At 33.3% G+C, this 20,532-nt stretch overlaps 3 protein-coding genes across 3 annotated transcripts in view; 2 read left to right on the forward strand and 1 right to left on the reverse strand.

Moving 5' to 3' along the window:
- The window catches only part of LOC112779536 (uncharacterized), an 83,104-nt gene extending 77,292 nt beyond the window's left edge, over window positions 1-5,812 (forward strand). The window contains exons 4-5 of the mRNA XM_025823836.1: window positions 5,511-5,540; window positions 5,723-5,812. Coding sequence (XP_025679621.1) covers window positions 5,511-5,540; window positions 5,723-5,812 — 120 coding nt within the window. The remainder of the gene's footprint in view (window positions 1-5,510; window positions 5,541-5,722) is intronic.
- Window positions 5,813-7,838: 2,026 nt separating this feature from the next.
- On the reverse strand, window positions 7,839-11,307 carry LOC112790864 (homeobox protein BEL1 homolog). Its single transcript, XM_025833462.3, has 5 exons — window positions 10,926-11,307; window positions 10,053-10,554; window positions 9,604-9,986; window positions 9,013-9,073; window positions 7,839-8,725 (listed from the first exon to the last, which is right to left on the reverse strand). The coding sequence occupies exons 2-5, from the start codon at window positions 10,524-10,526 to the stop codon at window positions 8,117-8,119; spliced, it is 1,527 nt and encodes a 508-aa protein (XP_025689247.1). The 5' UTR covers window positions 10,527-10,554; window positions 10,926-11,307; the 3' UTR covers window positions 7,839-8,116.
- Window positions 11,308-19,890: 8,583 nt separating this feature from the next.
- Window positions 19,891-20,288, forward strand: LOC140183543 (G-type lectin S-receptor-like serine/threonine-protein kinase At1g11410). Its single transcript, XM_072231991.1, has 2 exons — window positions 19,891-20,025; window positions 20,109-20,288. The coding sequence occupies exons 1-2, from the start codon at window positions 19,891-19,893 to the stop codon at window positions 20,286-20,288; spliced, it is 315 nt and encodes a 104-aa protein (XP_072088092.1).
- The last annotated feature ends 244 nt before the right edge of the window (window positions 20,289-20,532 follow it).

Consider the following 20,532-nt stretch of genomic DNA (forward strand, 5'->3'; position numbering starts at 1 on the left):
CTCCTGATAGGTATTTAATGGAGCCATCAGCAAGTTGAAGACATATCCTGGTTGGTTTGATTTCTTCAGTTAAACCAAGCTTTCTGATAGTAGATGCAGGTATTAGGTTGATACTTGCCCAAGATCACATAAAGCTTGCTTGGTACAAGTACCCTCTAATGTGCATGGTATCATAAAGCTCCCAGGATCTTTAAGCTTCTCAGGTAAGCTTTTCAGAATGACTGCACTGCATTCTTCAGTGAGGTAAACTTTTTCAGTTTCCCTCCAATCCTTCTTATGACTTAAGATCTCTTTCATGAACTTAGCATAAGAGGGTATTTGCTCAAGTGCTTCTGCAAACAGAATCTTTATTTCAAGAGTCCTAAGATAGTCTGCAAAGCGGGCAAATTGCTTATCCTGTTCCGCTTGGCGGAGTTTTTGAGGATAAGGCATTTTGGCTTTGTATTCATCAACCTTAGTTGCTGCAGGTCTATTACCTACAGTAGTGGGTTGGGAAGCCTTTTTAGAAGGGTTGTCATCAGCACTTGTATGTGACTGATCTCCCACTGGCATTTGAATGCCAGGGGTGGAAGCTGGAGTGGCGTTAGACGCCATCTCCCCATTTGTTACTGGCGTCTGAACGCCAGAACTATGTTCCTTTTGGGCGTTCAACGCCAGATTCATGCTTGTTTCTGGCGTTGAACGCCAGGAATGAGCATGGGCTGGGCGTTCAGCGCCAGCATTATTCTTCTCTGGGCTCTGATTGTCCTCAGAGGGATTTTGAGTAGACATCTGTTCATTTCTTGGCTTCCTGCTGCTTTGAAGTGAGGTATTTAATGTTTTCCCACTTCTTAATTGAACTGCTTGGCATTCTTCTGCTATTTATTTTGACAGTTGCCTTTCTGTTTGCTTTAATTGTACTTCCATATTCCTGTTAGCCATTCTTGTTTCCTATAGTATTTCCTTGAATTCGGCTAGCTGCTTGGTTAGAAAGTCTAATTGCTGATTGAATTCATTGGCCTGATCTACAGGACTGAGTTCACCAGTTACTGTTTTAGCTTCTTCTTTCATGGAAGATTCACTGCTTAGGTACAGATGTTGATTTCTGGCAACTGTATCAATAAGCTCTTGAGCTTCTTCAATTGTTTTTCTCATATGTATAGATCCACCAGCTGAGTGGTCTAGAGAAATCTGAGCTTTTTCTGTAAGCCCATAGTAGAAGATGTCTAATTGCACCCACTCTGAAAACATTTCAGAGGGGCATTTTTTTAGCATCTCTCTATATCTCTCCCAGGCATCATAAAGGGATTCATTATCTCCTTGTTTGAAGCCTTGGATGCTTAGCCTTAGCTGTGTCATCCGTTTTGGAGGGAAATAGTGATTCAGGAATTTTTCTGACAGCTGTTTCCATGTTTTTATGCTGTTCTTAGGCTGGTTATTTAACCACCTCTTAGCTTGATCTTTTACAGCAAATGGAAACAGTAATAATCTGTAGACATCCTGATCCACTTCTTTATCATGTACTGTGTCAGCAATTTGTAAAAATTATGCCAGAAACTCTGTAGGTTCTTCATGTGGAAGACCAGAATACTGGCAGTTTTGCTGCACCATGATAATGAGCTGAGGATTCAACTCAAAGCTACTAACTCCAATGGAGGGTATACAGATACTACTCCCATATGAAGCAGTAGTGGGGTTAGCATATGACCCCAGAGTCCTCCTGGACTGATCATTCCCACTTAATTCCATGATGGAATAAAAGAGATGATATGTATGTTGATATTATTTATTTTATAAAAATTAATTTTTATAAAATAAAATAAAAACGAAATAAATAAAAGAAATTGGAAATATTTTGAAATTGAAATTTGAATTTTTATATAAAATTTTCGAAAAATGTAGTTCAAAATTAGTTAGAAAGTATATATTTTTTTTTTTGAATTTTGAATTTTATGATGAAAGAGAAAAATATGCAAAAGACACAAAATTTAAAATTTTTAGATCCAATGTTCCTTATTTTCGAAAATTTTGGAGGGAAAACACCAAGGAACACCAAACTTAAAAATTTTAAGATCAAAACACAAGAAAGACTCAAGAACACCTTGAAGATTCACAAGAACACCAAGAACAAAAGAAAGAACACCAAACTTAAAATTTTTAGAAAACCAAGACAAATTTTCGAAAATTAAAGAAAACTTAACAAGAAAACACCAAACTTAGAGTTTGGCACAAGATTCAATAAAAGAAAAATTATTTTTTGAAAAAGATTCCAAAGAAGATACCCAATTATGAAGAACAACTACTAAAACTCCAGCCAATTGGGCAGTAACTTCAATGTTGATTTTAAAAATGTATCATATTTATGGATAACAATATAAATTTTTGAAAGTTAATGTTTTGAAAAAGCACAAGAAAAACAAGAAAAGACACAAAACAAGAAAAACTTGAGATCAAACAAGAAAAATAAACAGGAACAACTTGAAGATCAATGAAGAACAAAGAACACAAGTCGAAAATTTAGAGAAAAAAATATAAAATATGCAATCAACACCAAACTTAGAACAAGACACTAAACTCACGAAAATTAACAATTAATTAAGAAAGATAATATTTTTGAAAAGAAAAAAAAAATTTTTTTTTGAAAAGAAACTATCCTATCAGAATTTAATGACTCTATAACAACAAAAATAAATTATTCCTAATCTAAAAAATAAAATAAACCTTTAGTTTGTTCAAACTCGAATAATCCCCGGCAACGGCGCCAAAAACTTGGTGCACGAATTTGTGATCCGCACAACTAACCAGCAAGTGCACTGGGTCGTCCAAGTAATACCTTACGTGAGTAAGGGTCGATCCTACGGAGATTATTGGTTTGAAACAAGCTATGTTTATCTTATTATTCTTAGTCAGGATATTAATTAAAATTATCAGTTGGAATTATTAGATTGGAAAAATAAAAGAGAATAATAGCGTTACTTGTTATGCAGTAATGAGAAATATGTTGGAGTTTTGGAGATGCTTTGTCCTCTGAACTTCAACTCTTCCTTGAAATCCTTCTCCACACGCAAAGTCCCTTCCATGGCAAGCTCTATGTAGGGTGTCACCGTTGTCAATGGCTACTTCCCATCCTCTCAGTGAAAACGTTCCTATGCTCTGTCACAGCACGGCTAATCATCTGTCGGTTCTCAATCAGGTTGGAATAGAATCCATTGATTCTTTTGCGTCTGTCACTAACGCCCAGCCTTCAGGAGTTTGAAGCTCGTCACAGTCATTCAATCCCAGAATCCTACTCGGAATACCACAGACAAGGTTTCGACTTTCCGGATTCTCATGAATGCCGCCATCAATCCGGCTTATACCACGAAGATTCTGAGTAATGAATCTAAGAGATACTCATTCAATCTGATGTAGAGCGGAGGTGGTTGTCAGGCACACGTTCATGGATTGAGGAAGGTGATGAGTGTCACGGATCATCACCTTCTCCATAATTAAGCGCGAATGAACATCTTAGATAAGAACAAGCGTGTTTGAATGGAAAACAAAGGAATTGTATTAATTCATCGAGACGCTGCAGAGCTCCTCACCCCCAACAATGAAGTTTAGAGACTCATGCCGTCAAAAAGTATGTAATTCAGATCTGAAAATGTCATGAGGTACAAGATAAATCTCTAAAAGTTGTTTAAATAGTAAACTAGTAGCCTAGGTTTACAGAATGTGAGTAAACTAAGATAATTGGTGCAGAAATCCACTTCTGGGGCCCACTTGGTGTGTGCTGGGGCTGAGACTAAAACTATCCACGAGTTGAGGCCTTTCTTGGAGTTGAACTCCAAGTTATAACGTGTTTTGAGCGTTCAACTCTGGATCATGACGTGTTTCTGGCGTTTAACTCCAGACAGCAGCATGTACTTGGCGTTCAACGCCAAGTTACGTCGTCTTTCTTCGCGCAAAGTATGGACTATTATATATTTCTGGAAAGCCCTGGATGTCTACTTTCCAACGCTGTTGAGAGCGCGCCAATTGGACTCCTTTAGCTCCAGAAAATCCATTTCGAGTGCAGGGAGGTCAGGATCCAACAGCATCAGCAGTCCTTTTTCAGCCTAACTCCGATTTTTGCTCAGCTCCCTCAATTTCAGCCAGAAAATACCTGAAATCACAGAAAAACACACAAACTCATAGTAAAGTCCAGAAATATGATTTTTGCCTAAAAACTAATATTATTCTACTAAAAACCAATTAAAACATGCTAAAATCTACATGAAATTACCCCCAAAAAGCGTATAAAATATCCGCTCATCACTCCTATTGCAAACTACAGTGAAAGCACAATAAAACTCTCTCTCAAGCATGTAGTTCACTTAACAGAAAGTACTGAAAAAACCAAGAAAGTGTGAGAGCAGCAAGGAACTAACCTTTTCAAAGAAGGGGAAACGGAGATAGAGCAAGCACCAAAGAGCCGGGAGCCAAAGGTTTAGAGCACAAACACTAAAGATACAAAGAAATAGGGGTGAAAATGAAAGCACGAAAGGGCGTTTGCAGGGAAGACGAAAAAGAAGAAAAGAAAGAATTGGAAAAGTATTTATAAGGCACCAGGGGCATGATCGTAAAATGACCCACTCATTTAAAGGATGCGCCGTTACCAATGTAACCACTCCCCACGTGCTAATGCGAAAAGCCAACGTACGCGACGGTTGAAAATTTTAAACCACGTTAGTTTTAAGTTGAACTCACGTCGGTCTTACGACTTGAAAAGAAGCTGCCGAGTTACGTATCTCCATCCTTATCCAATACTTGAATCCAACTCAAATGAAGAGATCGGACTCAAGTAGGGGCACTGTTCATACCCTAACCCAAAATTTAAGTCATGCCCAATAAAGTTAAAAGGTCCAATCTAGAAGATTGGCCTCCACCGCTTGTCCGACCTCCTCAAAGAGGTCGGGATCAACGCAAGCAGGCAATTAACAATTATCCAAGTGAGTAATTGTCTCCCTAAATCTCTCATCACTCCTGGAAGAGAGATCTCAACAACCCTAAAATAAAGGAACGGTTATCCATCATCAGAAGTAGAATTACTTCAACAGTAGTTATTGGTTCATCCCCTTATAAATACACTGACACACTCAAGTAAATTTAAGTTCCAATACTTTAAACTTGGTTAACCCCTTGCTAACTTAAATATCGGAGTGTCTTGTAGGTACCACACCCCACCTTTTTCACAAACAACTCAGACGACGGCCACAAGACGTGGGACAAATCGAAGCACACTTCATTGAAAATTTGGGCCTCACTTACAAACCTAAAAAAAAATCTTATTTCTGTTTTTTAAATAATTCTCAGAACACATATTAATTTATTATTGTCTAAATTATTTAGTTGAATTCTATTTTTTTTATTCACATATTTTAATGGCATTACTATGTTACATTATCAAGGGATCCAACAACTATTCCCAGTCAAACAAGCTAACATTTCCATCAAATATTCTTCATAAATATATCTCTAAAGTTTCTAGAAAGTTTGTAATTAACAAACAGGTGGACACAGCTAGCAAGACACAGCAAAAGGTAACATCTCATACACAAGACAGTACAATCTGCAAAACTTGTATGTGGTCTGCAGTCTGCAGACATTTTATTAAAAGGTTATTTGGAAATAAAGGCAAAATTTACAAGTTAGTTGAGTCGGTCACCTCAGAAAATAATTAAGTATTTCGATATACTGATATTCTGGGTCTCATAATAATTAGTATAGAATTATAGATGAATGGATTAATAACATAAGACATGGACGTGTGGAAGACGCGGTCCTGAAGCCCATTGCTGTATGTGGGTCTTAATTGATAATAATAATATTATTGTCTGCGTACTCGTTCGCTCAATTAATCATACCTAGCTAGCCACATCTTATCACCATTCTCATAAATTCTCTTTCCCCTTTCTCAATTCTCCAATCACCAAACACCCCAGCTAGCTAGTAAGCTTAAGCTTATTCTTTGTTTTAATTTGTAATAATTCAATTGTTCATTAATTATATATCTCTATAGATCAAATCACGAGTCAGTACGTGTGCTACATTTTCCAACCTAGTAGAAAATTAAACTAGTTTCTGAGATCTTAATTCCTCTATGATGTATATCGCCTTATGTTGGATATATATTAGTCAACCACGTGGCTACTTAGCTTATCTGATCTCTTTCTCTCTACATATATATGTGGAGCATATATACACCAACACCAGGGAACTCATGAAATTGACTTGTTTAATTTCTCATGTTTCCTTTCCGTGTTAAGAAAATTAAATAAATAACTTTCATGTCTTGGGTGTTTCTTAATTCTTAGTATACCGTATATCATGGTGTTCCAACTTCCAAATTCACAGTCACACGGCCTACCCAAAATTTAATTTGTAAAAAAATAAATAATCATAATTTGTTACTTATTAACATGTCAGCGAACAAATTAAACATTTTGGCTACATAACACTGGAAATATAGTAGAGAGGCTGGCTTGCATATTCATGAATCATATGATGAGTCATGGTTAGTTGGTACATCTTTTTTCCTTAATTATTAAGGTCGTTTATTACGTAACTGTACGTACTTGAATTCGTCTTGATTAGATTTCATCATGTGTTTATATATATAAAAAAACTAATTATAAAAAGGATACATCGATGACTCCATAGTTTAGTACGTGGAGATATATACTTGAAAGTCCAAAAAATATATTCCACGTAGTTTGAATTCTTATGAAGGAAACAAATAAAAGGACAAAAATATATATACATACATCTAACCATTTTAAGTGTTGTAAGTTTGTAAATTAATGTTGATAAATCAATCATTTTGCTTGATGAAATATTATTTTACTGATATTTACTTGTTGCACGCAGTCCTGATATTGTATCAATGAATTGAAGAGGAGTTATATTGGATTTTTCCCATTAAAGAACAAAGAAAATAAGTATGTAGAAGAATGAATATTTATGACTTTTTACCCGTAACAGAATCATTTAATCGATTAAACTTGGCTTGATTGTGTACGTATAGATACGCGATACATATTCTATTCTGTAAATTATAAGCATTCGAGAGAATACAAGTTACGTTCTTGAAAAAGCATTGATCTGGTGATAAAAACCCTAGTGGCTCCAACACTAAACTTATGAAAAGGCAAATTTTCATTGTCAAAAAAAGAAGGGGCACCGATAAAACAATGAGAAAAGGGACAAATAATAAAAAAGCAACCAATCTCATTGGCACGAGAAGTTGTCTTTCCTGAGGTGAATACTTAGGGACCACAACGAACCGGAACCACCATCAAAATTATCTTTGATATTTATTCGTAACTCTTAGCTTTTCTTCTACCTAGCATCCAAACAAAACCGTTCGGCCAAAATGATTTATTGTCCTTTTATAATATTCTTTTTCTTTCCGCGTATAAACTACAAATATCTTCAATCCTAAAAAAAATCTCATGTTAATTTCCACTTGTTTTGTTAGGCCACTGGTGGTAAATGGAAGCCCCCGGCCCCATCAACCTTCTCATGAGGCTTTCTAAAAAAGAAGCTATGCATATTTATACGCCAGTATCATAACAAAAATAATCTTTTGATAATTATTATGGGTGTATATATATATAGAAAGACTTATTAAAATTTGGCTAGCATTTAACTATAAAAAAGAAAATGAATAATTTTACACTATTAAATATTGATAATAATTAATTAATAGTTACTAATCATAAAATTTATTAACCCCTAATACTCTTTATATATATTAATTATTTTTACAAAATATATATTAAAATATAAAAATATATACGTAAGAATCTAGCATCAATATAATTATATGAAAGATTCAATTCGAAAATAGAGAAGGCATGAATTAATATCTTCAGTTCATCAAACTATATATATAATCATCTAATCACTAAGTGTCCGATCCGTAGCAAATTGAAGCTTTATGTATAAAAGCATTGTGAAGTATTGATTTTAATATTCAACTACAACTAATTAATTTCTAAAAGAATAATATTATTCTCTGTGTCCTTCTTTATCTGTTACCATAAAAATTTGTATAAGATACTAAATTTGTAGAGCAACAGATAAAAGAAAAGGAAGAGAGTAAGCGCATTATTTTCTATCCGGCCAAGTCATGAAGCAACTGGGTCCCCATCAAATTCCTGTAGGGCATGGCGTGTGCTTCGCCATCCAAAAGAGAGTACTGAACTGGTTGACTACAGTCTTCAATAATCTGGTCCCTTGATGAGTAGAACATGGAGGCCTGATGCTGATGATGAGTTTCTGGCGGGAAAGCCAAGCTCACCCCATTTCCACCGTGTTGCTGTAACCCTAGCGTCAAAGAAACCGCACCTCCTCCACTGCTATTGAAGCCCTCAGGATATGATGAGAAATCAATCTCCACTGATCCAAACGTGTCTGCGACACCTCGCCCTAAGTACTGTTCCTCCTCTTGTTGATTCATCTGCTCATGGTTATCTTTGCGATGATCAGAGTTGTTGTTGATGATTGAGGACATGCATTCCGAATCGATTCGAAGTAGGCGAGGCTTCTGATCCTCTGGTCTTGCTGCTGCTGAATTTGGAGATAGGTTTTGAAAATCTTCAGTGTTGCTGCCTCCTCCTCCCTCCGAGGATGCTGCAGCAGCCTCCTTCTCTTCTTCCAAGTACATTTCCTCCACCATTGGCTTCCATAGCCTCACCCTTGCATTGATAAACCAATTTGAAACCTGCTTGTATATGTATTTGTGTCACCAATAATAATTAATATTAAATACATGATGGATTATAATTAATTAGGTGAGAAGTCACTTGCCGAAGATGTATTCGTAGTATAAAGTTGATAGTTGATAATTATTAGATGATAATTTAGTTAAAGATGTTAAACTATCAAATAATTTTTAACTATTAATTTCATGTAAAGATAATTGCAAGTGAATCTTTTTCTTATAATTATATATGTAATTAAAGTGAATAAAATGGAAGAGTAAGGGAATTAGGGTATGGGTGGACGTACCTGGCTTCTAGAGAGACCAGTTTGGCGTGCTAAAATATGTTTATCAACATCACTTGGGTACCTGCAAACGTTTTTTACCCAAAAAATTATAGGAATATGACCTTCCATAAATACTAATATATTGAGATAACAAGTGGAAAAGGGGTCCTACTCAGAAGAATTCAAACCCAGAATTAAAAGGTAGTAGGTAGAGAGATAAAGAATTAACAAATTAAGCAAACAAAAGAATTGCATATATAAATATATCTTGTAAAAATAAAATACGGAAAAGGTTGGAATCGGAATGGTGATGCACAGAAAGTGGCAAAGCATAAATGATTGATGATGAGAATCTGCAAATATGAGAAATGAAACTACTTGCGCTAACATATATATTCGCTTCTACTCAGCTACTTGTTGCTTTCCTTTGGAGAGAACTAACATTGATTCTTTAGAAAAATCAATTTTGCAGCATACTTAATCCGGCACTGAATATAATTTTGTGATCTACCTATATTACACAGCATGAGATGGAGTAGTTGTAGTAGGAGATAATTAGGAAATAGGAAAAATGATTATATATGGTAATTAAGAATTGAAGATTATTATTACGGGTGAAGAAAATGCTCGAAAAGCCAAGCGCGGAGAAGAGAAACGGAACGTTCAGGAAGGCCACGTTGGGGTCTCCAGGGATGAGATTCCATGGAGATGGTTTGGTGAAAAGCCCTTTGCTGTCTCAAAGCCTGGTCAATGATTCTAAGCCTGGGGGTTTGGCCCTTAGTGGTGCCCGGTGCAATTGGATCCTTCTCTCCCATCCCCTTCCGAGTGGCCTCTATCTGTTCCAGTATCCCATCCTTCAAGCATCTGAAGTGGCGTGACATGGCCTTCAGCGCAAGTGCCGAGTACACGGTGGCCGCTCCCTCCCCGGCCATGGCCTCAAATGACGCCACCACTCCCTTCATCTGATTACAGTAGTGCTCGTATCTTGTGTCCACCTGCTTATCATATCAAATTAAATCATCACATATTAATAATTAATTATTGAGTAGCACTAGCGTTACCTCTTGGAGCATGACAAGGAGCTTAGCCTTTCTCTTGTGCAATTCAACCAAGTCTAGAGAGGTAAGAGGTGGGGGGTTGGTGTTGTTCTTGTTACGCTTGATGAGTTGATTATTGAGTTGCTTGGTTCCTAGGCTACAGAACTCGTTGAGGAGTTGCTGTGCCGGTAGCAAGAACCTGGACGCCTTGAGCGAGTAATGGCCTTGCAGCGCCATCTCATGGTGTTGTTGTCTTAGGGGAAAAGATTGGAGAGAAATAGAAGAAGGGTTGTTTGAGCTAAGAGATAGTGAAAGGCCTTGGCTTGGCGTGTTTTGGAGTATTAGATCAAAACAAGTAGGAGGTGGTGGTTCGTTGTTGGCGAACAAGGTTTTCCATTTCATCTCCATCTCTGGGTCAGATACAAAGCCGCTTCCTCCTCCTCCTCCAGGATTATCGCTGTAGGTGTAGCAGAATCCACCACTTGATGATGAAACCATCTCTCTCTCTCTCTCTCTCTCTTTCTCTCTGTGTTTGTTAATAAGGCAAACAAGAGATCAGATCAGATAGATGACGGAGTACGGTGTATACTATGAAACTCAGAGAGAGGTAGACGAGGGGGTCATCATCACCTCCATCCTATTATCATCATCATTTCCTCTCTCTCTCTCTAAAGACACCATTCATGAGTCAATGCATTATCATCATAATATAAATATAAATAATACAACCAAAATAGTGTTCGCACAAGTCCAAAAATATCAACGAAATTTTCCAAATTAATATTATTATTATTTTGTAGTCACATTAGATTAAATTATTAGTAACAAACTTAAACTTAAGTTTAAGTTGAATAGACAATAGACAATAGTAAAAGAATAAATAAAAAAATACTAGACCTCTAGGAATTGAAGTGTGTATGGAGGAAAATGATAATGCCTGCTACATAAAGTACAAGCCGCCACATCGCTCCGGTTTCCTTTGATTATCCCTTTATTAATACCCCGAAACCCAAACCAAAATCAAAATTAGGAATGAAATCAGCCCTAGCTGGACTTTCTCAGATGGGTTTGAGTGAACCAGGACGGTTCTTTTAGTAGGAGTAGGTGGGTCCTCCTCTTCCCCCCTTCTTCTTCTTCTTCCCTTGTGTGGCTATTTAGAAGCCAAAGAAAGAGAAAGAGAAAAAGTGTAAATGAGTTTAGGAAGGGTCATGTAAAAAGTAAAATAAGGAGGAGAGGATGGTGTGGTGGTCCTGCTGCCTTAGCTTGCTTAGCTTTGCCTATCTAATTCTTATTAATTGGTCACTTAAAGTACTCCACCCATTCTACTCTCTCTATCCTCCATGCCTGGGACCGCATCTTTTTCTTTTCTTTTTCTTTTTCTTTCATAAAATAAAAACAAAAGGAAAAATTGGTGCCTTCCATATTAGTTAGCTTATCAAGATCATACATCAACCCTATACTCAATAAAATTCCCATTATATAAAATAGGTGCTTTAACAAAATCGAAACTAATTAAATATTTGCAATTTACGTTTTAAGCCTTTTATTACGCGCGGAATCACATACATATTTCTTATTATATATTAGTTAATTTTAAACATATATTTTCTTTTTATTCGTTCATCAGCAACAATGCTTTCCCTTCCACGCGCATTTACATAATCATTTAGTTTGGATATACTCACACCTTTTCGGAGAGAAAAAATAGATAAGGTAAAAATTTGCATGTAATTATTTTTATATAAAATTAATAGTTAAAAATTTATTAAATAATAATTTAATAAAAAAATTAAAAACTAATTCACAATGTAATTAATTGTAGCCAATTAAGGAAAAAAGTTTCAATAAAGAGATCTTCATCCCATCAACCGTACATACATAGTAAGAAAAAACCATCACACAAAGTTTTATCCCTTTATTCACATCTATGTGTACGCCGCTGCCATATCTGCCAACCATTGCCGCACGCACGCGCCGCCATTCCACCCCCGCACGGCGGACATAGCGCCCCCTCCCACTGCCGCACCCACAGACGTAGTGCCCCCTCCCACACACTGCCGCACTCATGGACGTAGTGCCCCCATCGCCGCACGCACGCATGCAGTCCTGCTGCCGCACACACAGACGCAGTGCCCTCCCTCTGCCTCCGCATGCATTAGCGCCCCTCCCACCGTGATGTTTTTTAAGTTTGGGATGTTTCTCATCTTTGTCTTTTGCATGTTTGGGGGGATGGTTGGATGATTTTTTGATAGTTTTAGATTTTTTTTGTTTAGTTTGTGAAATTTTTTAATATTTTTTGGATATTTTATTTTGTTAAATTTTAAAATTTTTATAATAATTTTAAATATCTCTTTTTTTTAAATTTTGGATTTTTCTTTACATATTGTATGTTTTTTTATTATAAATGTTTAGAATGATTTTAAAAATGATAATCGAATTTTCGAAATGAATTGTAAAATTTTTTTAAAATGATTTTAGAATTTTAAAAATGAATTTTGAAGTTTTTAAAAGAATTTTAGATTTTTTTAAAGTTTTTTTATTAAATTTTAAATATTTTTTTATAATAGTTTAAATTTACATCCTCTTTAAATAAAAATAAGAAAAGTTATTAATTAATTACAGTTGATTATATTTTTAATTAGTTATCTAACAAAATTATTTAGTCAAATAAGTTATATTATTTTACACTATTTTTGCTATGCATTAATTTTTGTCTCTATTTTTGCTATGCATCAATTTTTGTCTTTTCCTTAGTTTTGTTTGTATTGGTTCCACTTCCACTTCATTCTGTTAAATTGAATTGTGATGCTAGTTGTTTTGCTCCTTTTGGCTATACTAGTTTTGATTGTATCATTCGCAATCTTGATGGATGTTAGTTGAAAGGTTGCACTCGAAAAGTCGAAGTGTACAGTATTCTTTTTGCTGAATTGTATACAATTTGGAGAGGTTTACTTCTTGTTTGGGAGAATGAATTTCGTGAGGTTACTTGTGAAACGGACTGTTTAAAAGTTCTTTTCTTAATAAACCAAAGAATTCTTGGTAAAGATATTTCGGAATGGAATTTGGTAAAGCATATACAGGACATTTGGAATTGGAGAGTCTCTATTCTTTTAATTTAGAAGAATGCAAATAGTATTGCAAATTGTATGGTTAAAACAGTTGCTTCTGACGCGAACATTCACTCGAATTGGAGCCAATTATAGAATAAGCTTCAACATCTAACAGATTTATATATGAATCTAGCCATTTTTTTTTCTTTTCTATTTACTCACAAAAAAATACGTTATATTATTTAACAATTTTTAAGTTAAGTTAACTTAAGATAAACACAAGTACATTAGAGTCTTCACCGATCGATAATTGTCAAATACAATTAGCGTTATTTATAAACAATGTTTTTTGGTGGATTTTACGTTTTTTTTTATTACATGATAGTAGAGAAAAGTGAGTGTATATTTTGGACAGATTTCCGATTTGCAGTACAGTGTATATATATATATATATATATATATATATATATATATATAAACATGCTGTTGCTCGTTTAATTTGTCTAAATCAAGAAGGCAATTCGAAGAATGAATGCTCTGTTGTTACGTACCAGCAAGAATGTTGTCTCTTATGTTATACATACATGACAAGAATGCAGCGAATATAACGAAGGTACATTTAATGTTTTAATTTCATGTTGGCTTATTTTATTTCTGATTTATTTTGCAAGTCATCATTTTCAATCACAGAACTATATATCAGCATGTTTTGCTTTTCACCAATTGTTCTTTTCCATGCTGGAAAAATAGTTCATTTCCTTTCCGAAATATAATGAATTATTAATTAATATACTAAATTTGATGTATTCTACTGATAGAACGGGGAATAGACGCGCGAGAGGGAGACGAGGTTGTGAGGTGAATGGCTTTATATTACACTAGCAGCTCATCAGACATAATTGTATTTATTTAGTCGATTTTTTATTATTTTTAAAAGATTAATTTTTATAATTTTATTTTTAAAAATATAAATTTAATAAAATAATTTAAATATTAAAAATAAAAAATTTTAAAAAATAAAAAGTTTTATAAATTATTTAATTTTTAGAATATATTAAATTTATAAATTTAAATTAAATAAAATATTAAACAAATTTATTATATTATTAGTATGTGTATAAAATCAAAATAAAAATTTAGAAATAATATTTATAAATTAACTATTTATAAACGTTTATAATTATTTTTTATAGTATGTAATTTAATTTAAAGCAAAGTAAAAAGTTTATATTTAAAACATTTTTTTATTTTTATATATAATTTCAATTGATAAAAAATTATTTTATCTTTTTAATTTTATATTTAATTTCTTAAATTATTTTTTAAAATTATTAATTTATATTTTATTATATCCTCTCATTATATCAAACATTATTCTTTTTCTTACTATTATTTTTTATACACGTATCTGTCATTATCTCATTGTCAATATTATTTACCTTGTTTTTCTTTCTGATTTTTTTCTCCTTTTACCTCCTCTTCACCCGATCATAATTAATTATCACCAAGCATCATTATCACAACTTTTAATCTTGTCTATTACATTGATTTATAACTATATATTCTGTTAACTTTTATGAGTTATTAAAGTTTTGCTAAAAAAATTAAGACATAAAAGCATTTAAAATTTGTGCACAAATTATCAAAATTTAATGTTAATCTTAAAAAACAATATCAAAACATATTATTTTTAACTAATAATTATAAATTTAAGTCACGGTTTAATATAGTACCTTAGGACAAAAGGCATTCATTAATTAAACTGTACTTTATTATTTTATTTTACATGTTTTGATATTATGCCATCATATTCTAAAAATGAGATTAATTTTCATAATCTAATGCGAATTTTCTTATTATTTTGTTTGTCATTTGAATACTATCTATAAAAAATAATAACTTAAATTAAAACATTATATAAAAAAAGACAGAAAAACTTTTAAATTTATGTTTTACTTCTTAATCCTCACTTAATATACTTAAATTTAATAATTTTAATGGTGGTAATATTTTGTAATTAGTTAGAAGATTTTAACTTTTTCTTTCTCTCCGTCTCTCTACCATTTTAAACAAACTCAATTTTATTATTAAATAATTAAAAGCTTAGAATATTAACTTTCTGTAAGAACTTGATTTTCAGTAAACGGATTTTTTTAACCATTTTAAAATTTATTTTGCAAAATTTTAAACCAAAGCCCAATAAAAAATAGTGAGGCTGGCCCAATGGTAAAAAAAATAAAAATTAAAGGAAAAAAAAGAGAAAAGAAAGAAAAAAATTAAAAATTAAAAAGAAAAAGGCCATTAATATGGTTAAAATTGACTTTATTAGGGTAATTAATCTCCCTAAGTCAAGTTTGACTAGTAAATAATAAATATTAGCTTACCATTAGTTTATTTTTCTCGCTAGAGACTTTTTGAGCCGAAATTTCACTTTTAATGACGGTTTTGCGTGTGTCGAGAAAAATTCTAATAACCGAAAACTTCGGAACTAATGGTCAAAATAATTTTTACCCAACTAAATATGTCTCAAAATTTATATTAGCCATCCATTCATGATTTACTCCTTTAAGAATAAATAGTAGCCATTAATTATTTTACCATACGGTAAAATTTACTCTTAACCGAATTTCTGACTAGTATTCCGTAAATGACTCATAGAGACTCCAAATTTTCTTACTTGGCATCTAAGTAACTTGTATCTCCTTCTCAACCTCTAGGCCAAGACTATATTACCTTTTACCTCTCTTTGTTGTGTTTTAACCTCAAGTAACTAGCTGCGGTTAACTGTGGATAAGCTCAACAGGCAAGTGCTGATTAAACTTCCTCGTTTTCATGCCCCTTATTCATTGAAATTCAGCCCTTGACTACGAAACTTTTAGCCACTTTTGTCATCATAAATTCATTAAGACTTTGATTTTTTATTTAAGGAAGCACTGGTCACAAAATTCACAAAACACTTTACACATTTTTACAATTTTTTGACCAAATTTTTGAGAGAGAAAGAGAGAAAATTATTGCACCTATTCTCTGCACCACAGCCCCTATTTCAATTCTTCTTCCATATTTCTTCATGTGTTCTTCAAGGAATAAAATCATACAAACACAAACTCTTATCTGTTTTCGCTAATTCTTGCATTTATACTGAAATCTCGGTTAGGTAAACCCTTGCTCTTCCTCTTTCCTTTTCTATTTTTAAAAACAGTAGCCATGATGAATTCTTACTCTCCTCCATATTAGAGAAATCCTCTTGAAACATCCACGAAACACGCCTAAGGAATTAAAGAGATTCGAGCTCAAAGTGGTTGAATTTCGATATTTTTGCGACACTTTCGGCAAAAAACGAAACTGCACCATCACCAGCTGTGTTTCTATCTTTGTATGCACGCTTTCTAGTATGAGAAAGGTTTACTAACTGAATTAGATAAGAGGTAAGAGTTAGGATTAGTTAGAGTGTGTTTGTGTTTGTTTTCGGTGTTCATATGAGCTACTTTATGATGATTTTGTACTTGATTCTTAATTCGAGAAATTTAGTGATACTTCTCTATTTTTAGACTGTTATTTGAGTAATATTTGAAGCTTATTTGCCTCTGAAAAATGTATGGGATAGCCAAAAATTAATGGAGCACTTGGGGTTTAAGTTTCAAACCTTGAAAGTTACTAAAAGTGGATAAAAATGAAAAATTACACCCCTGAAAATTCAGCCACTAAATGATCATGAAAATCACGTGTATAAAGATTAGAAAGAGGTTAGAAAACTGATTTTAATCCATAAAACAAAGGTGTAAAATTAAAAAAAAAAGATGTTATGGTCATTTTTGGGTAAAAAGATAGTTAAAAATGTAATTTAAATGAAAAATAAATAAAATTCTGAACTTAGTATCATTAGGAGTAAAATAGTAATTATATAAATTAATTGGGTCAAAATTATAATTACAATAAAATTTCGGAGCTAAATAAAAATTTTAGAAAAAAATTAGAAGTAAAATGGTAAAAAGTGGTAACGAGAATAAGTAAATAAATTAATAAAGGGTAAAATGATCTTTTAGGTCCCTAAAAGTGGAATTGGCATTAATTAAAAGTATTATGGATAATTTGGTCATAGAAAAATATTAGGATTAACTCGGTAACATTTTGACGCTAAATCAGATTAAACGGTAAAACTAGAGTATTTAAGAACATATTAGTAATTCTAAGAATAAAGGATAGGAAGGTCTTTTAGAAAAAATATGAGGGTAAAATGGTGAAGTACACTAATGATGAAAGCATCACTAAAAGTCCAAAAAAAACTAGAAAAACAAAGTTATGTATAAAAAAAGTAAAATTGAAAATGTACAAAATACCGAGGATAAACTTTTGACAATACGGATGTTTCCTTTTGCGTTGGACAAGAAAATATATTTTCTGTCGAGGATTTTTTATGAAATATGATTCGACTGTAAGAAAATAGTTTCAACAAAGTTGACTAATACTCAATTAATTTTTCAGTTGAACTTTTAATGTTTTAAGATGTTGTTGCCGTTATATATGAAGGTATCAAGAACCTAAATCAAACACTTAGAGAGCTAATAGAAGATTCAGAGAAAAGAGAGAGAAGTGAAAAAGAGAGAAATAAAGAAATGAATCTGTGAATTGTATTGTGAAATTGAAAAGTGGTTACTATAGCAGTGTGTATTGCTACTTATAGTCAAAGAGTCTCTAGAATTTTCTAGCTACTAACTAATTCCAGCTCAGTAACTGGCTGGCTAACTAGGGTGGCAACGGAGCGCATAGGGGCGAGTTTTTGCTCTATCCGACCCCGCCTCACCCTACAAAAACCCGCATCGAATCCGTCCCGCTCCTATCCGCGAGTAGTAAAATGTTAAACTCTAACCCGCCTCTGCGGGTACTCGTCCCGCCCCTATAATTATTAAATCCAACAAATAAAATTAAATTTTAAAAATTATATAACCATCATTTACATACATAACATAAATTAACACTACAAAATTCTTGCTTGTTTGTGGAAGATTTTTAGTGGGGGTTATTATAAACCTCCATAATATATTTTAATAGTGACTATTTTTAAAACCTCCCTAAATCATTAACAATAACTCCCACAACCCAATCAATACTAAAAAAAACTTCTAGCCCAAATAAATATCAGCCCAAAACAAGAAATAAAAAAAAAGAACATTCAGAACTGGGCTTCAAGCGAGAAATAGAGAGAGAGAGAGAGGAGAGGAACCTCTGTGAAACCCTAAAATCTCCATGTCACTGCCGCCGTTCATCTCCTTGCCACCGCCATTCATCTCCTTGCCGCCGTCGTCTCCGATCCTCCGTCAAAACGTTGCCACTGGAGTTATGAATGGAGATCGTGGAGCCTCTGAATTTTTGTTGACCTCTCAGTGACGATTTGATTCAAATTGTTGAGGTAATGGTTTAAATCTTCCGCTTCTACGTCGTCTTCCACCACGGGTTGTGCCGCTGGTTCTGCTTTTCCTCCGACGGCTTAAAGCACTCAGAGTGCGGTTTTGGCACGGATTCGATGGTGTGGTTTGGGCGCGAATTCGGTAGTGCTAGCTGAGGAGATCAAGAAGGCGAGCTAGTGAGTCTCTGTAAGCTTCGATTGAAGATATGTTCAAAGCTATCAGATCTCGTGGACTGATTTTCATGTCGTGTCGAGTCATTACAATGAGGATTTGTTCCTAATTTTTTCTCGTTCTTTGCTTTCTTCAATTCTTCAAATTTTTTCAAAGATACTAGTTTTTGTGATAATTTGATGATATAGTTTTAGCAAAGTTATACACAAATCCTACTTCTTATGTTCTAATGTACTCTTCTCTTCTGTAAATTTTTCAGGCCAAGGCAGATGATTTGATATATATTTAGTTAAGTTGATTTGATATATTAAGTTAAGTTGATTTGATATATTATAAAGGTGAAGAGACATAAATGGAAAATCGTTATTCTCTATTAAAAATTTTGATTTTTCTTGAAGTAAAAAGGGTGTTAGGGTTCATAGTTTAGGTGATCATTAGGTTCAATTGTTTTCATTAGAGGTTATTCTCTTTTATCGATGCATATTTGTTTTCACTAGGAATTGCTTAAAAGAATATAAATTCTTCACTTTATTACAACTGTAGTGATGAACTGATGATTGGCCTCGTTCCTAGTGAAATAAATAGCTATTGCTATTGCTTAAGATAGTTTATCCTTCTTGATTTTTTTCCCTGTGAAAGAACTTGCAAATACCAATAAAAGTGCAAGAGCTAAATGACTAGTTGCTTTCCAGTTTCCATTATTCATATTTTTTCCTTTATAAGGTTTGAAGCTGCCTTTTGATGTGTTTTTTTCTTTCATTTCTTGTAGTAATTAGCCTCATGCCATAAAAGAATATGCTTTGTGGTTTGGTGATCTTAATGACTTGAAGATTCTACCAGATGCAGGCCAAGATCTTTATATTAGAATTCCTGCTTCAGAGTTAGGTATGTAATACATTTACTTGGCCTTAAACTGCTCTTAATCTTTCTCTAATTCTGAATTATATCATATGGTTTATCTTTGTGTTTTGTACTGTGACATTAAACAATTCAAGAGACAAAAAATGGATGCAAGGGCAAGATACGAATTGCAGTTTGGGTCACAATTGGCGTATGATGTGGCATGCTCTTCGTTTCATGTTTGATATGGAATGGACGAAAAAAGGCCACTTTGAAAGGTAAATAATTCTCCTTTCTTTTTTTATTGTGCAGTAACTTATTGAATTATTATCATTATAATGGAGAGTAATTATTAATTTGTCTTAAGATAATTTAGAGACCGATATAGAATTAATGGATCATATCAAGAAAGAACAAGAGGAGGATCCAGAGCTTCTATTGTATGACCTATCAGTTATAGCTTTTTGCATTGATAACTTTTTAGACAAAAATAAGCTTGGAGAAGGTGGTTTTGGATCTGTGTTTAAGGTAAGAAACATATTACTTTTTTCAAGGATATTAGAATAGCAAAATGAAAAACTTTAAGCTAATTTGCAATTGATAAATGGCAGGGTACATTGGAAAATGGACAAAGAATAGTAGTTAAGAGGCTCTCAATCGGTTCTGGACAAGGGATCAAAGAATTTAAGAATGAAATTGCATTAATTAATGAAGAGAAATTACTTATATATGAATATATGCCTAATAAAAGCCTGGATGTTGTTATATTTGGTACAAAATCTAGAATTTAGATGCATGCTAAAATTAATATTAGCTGTAAAACTTCTTGCTTTGATATGTGTAAAACATGCTAAAATTAATAATAGCACAAGAGAATTTTCTTATTTTTCTTGTTAATCTTTTTTTAGCATTGTTGGAAATTCCCTTATTTGTGCAACTGGAAAAGAACCAAACTGCTGTGGCATGAGTCAATGTCCATGAACTTAAATGGCACTGAAGGTAAGAATAAGATCTCTCAAGAGTTTCATCTTTTTT

This window comes from Arachis hypogaea, chromosome 3 (genome assembly GCF_003086295.3).
Source record: "Arachis hypogaea cultivar Tifrunner chromosome 3, arahy.Tifrunner.gnm2.J5K5, whole genome shotgun sequence".
In the NCBI taxonomy this organism is placed as follows: domain Eukaryota; kingdom Viridiplantae; phylum Streptophyta; class Magnoliopsida; order Fabales; family Fabaceae; genus Arachis; species Arachis hypogaea.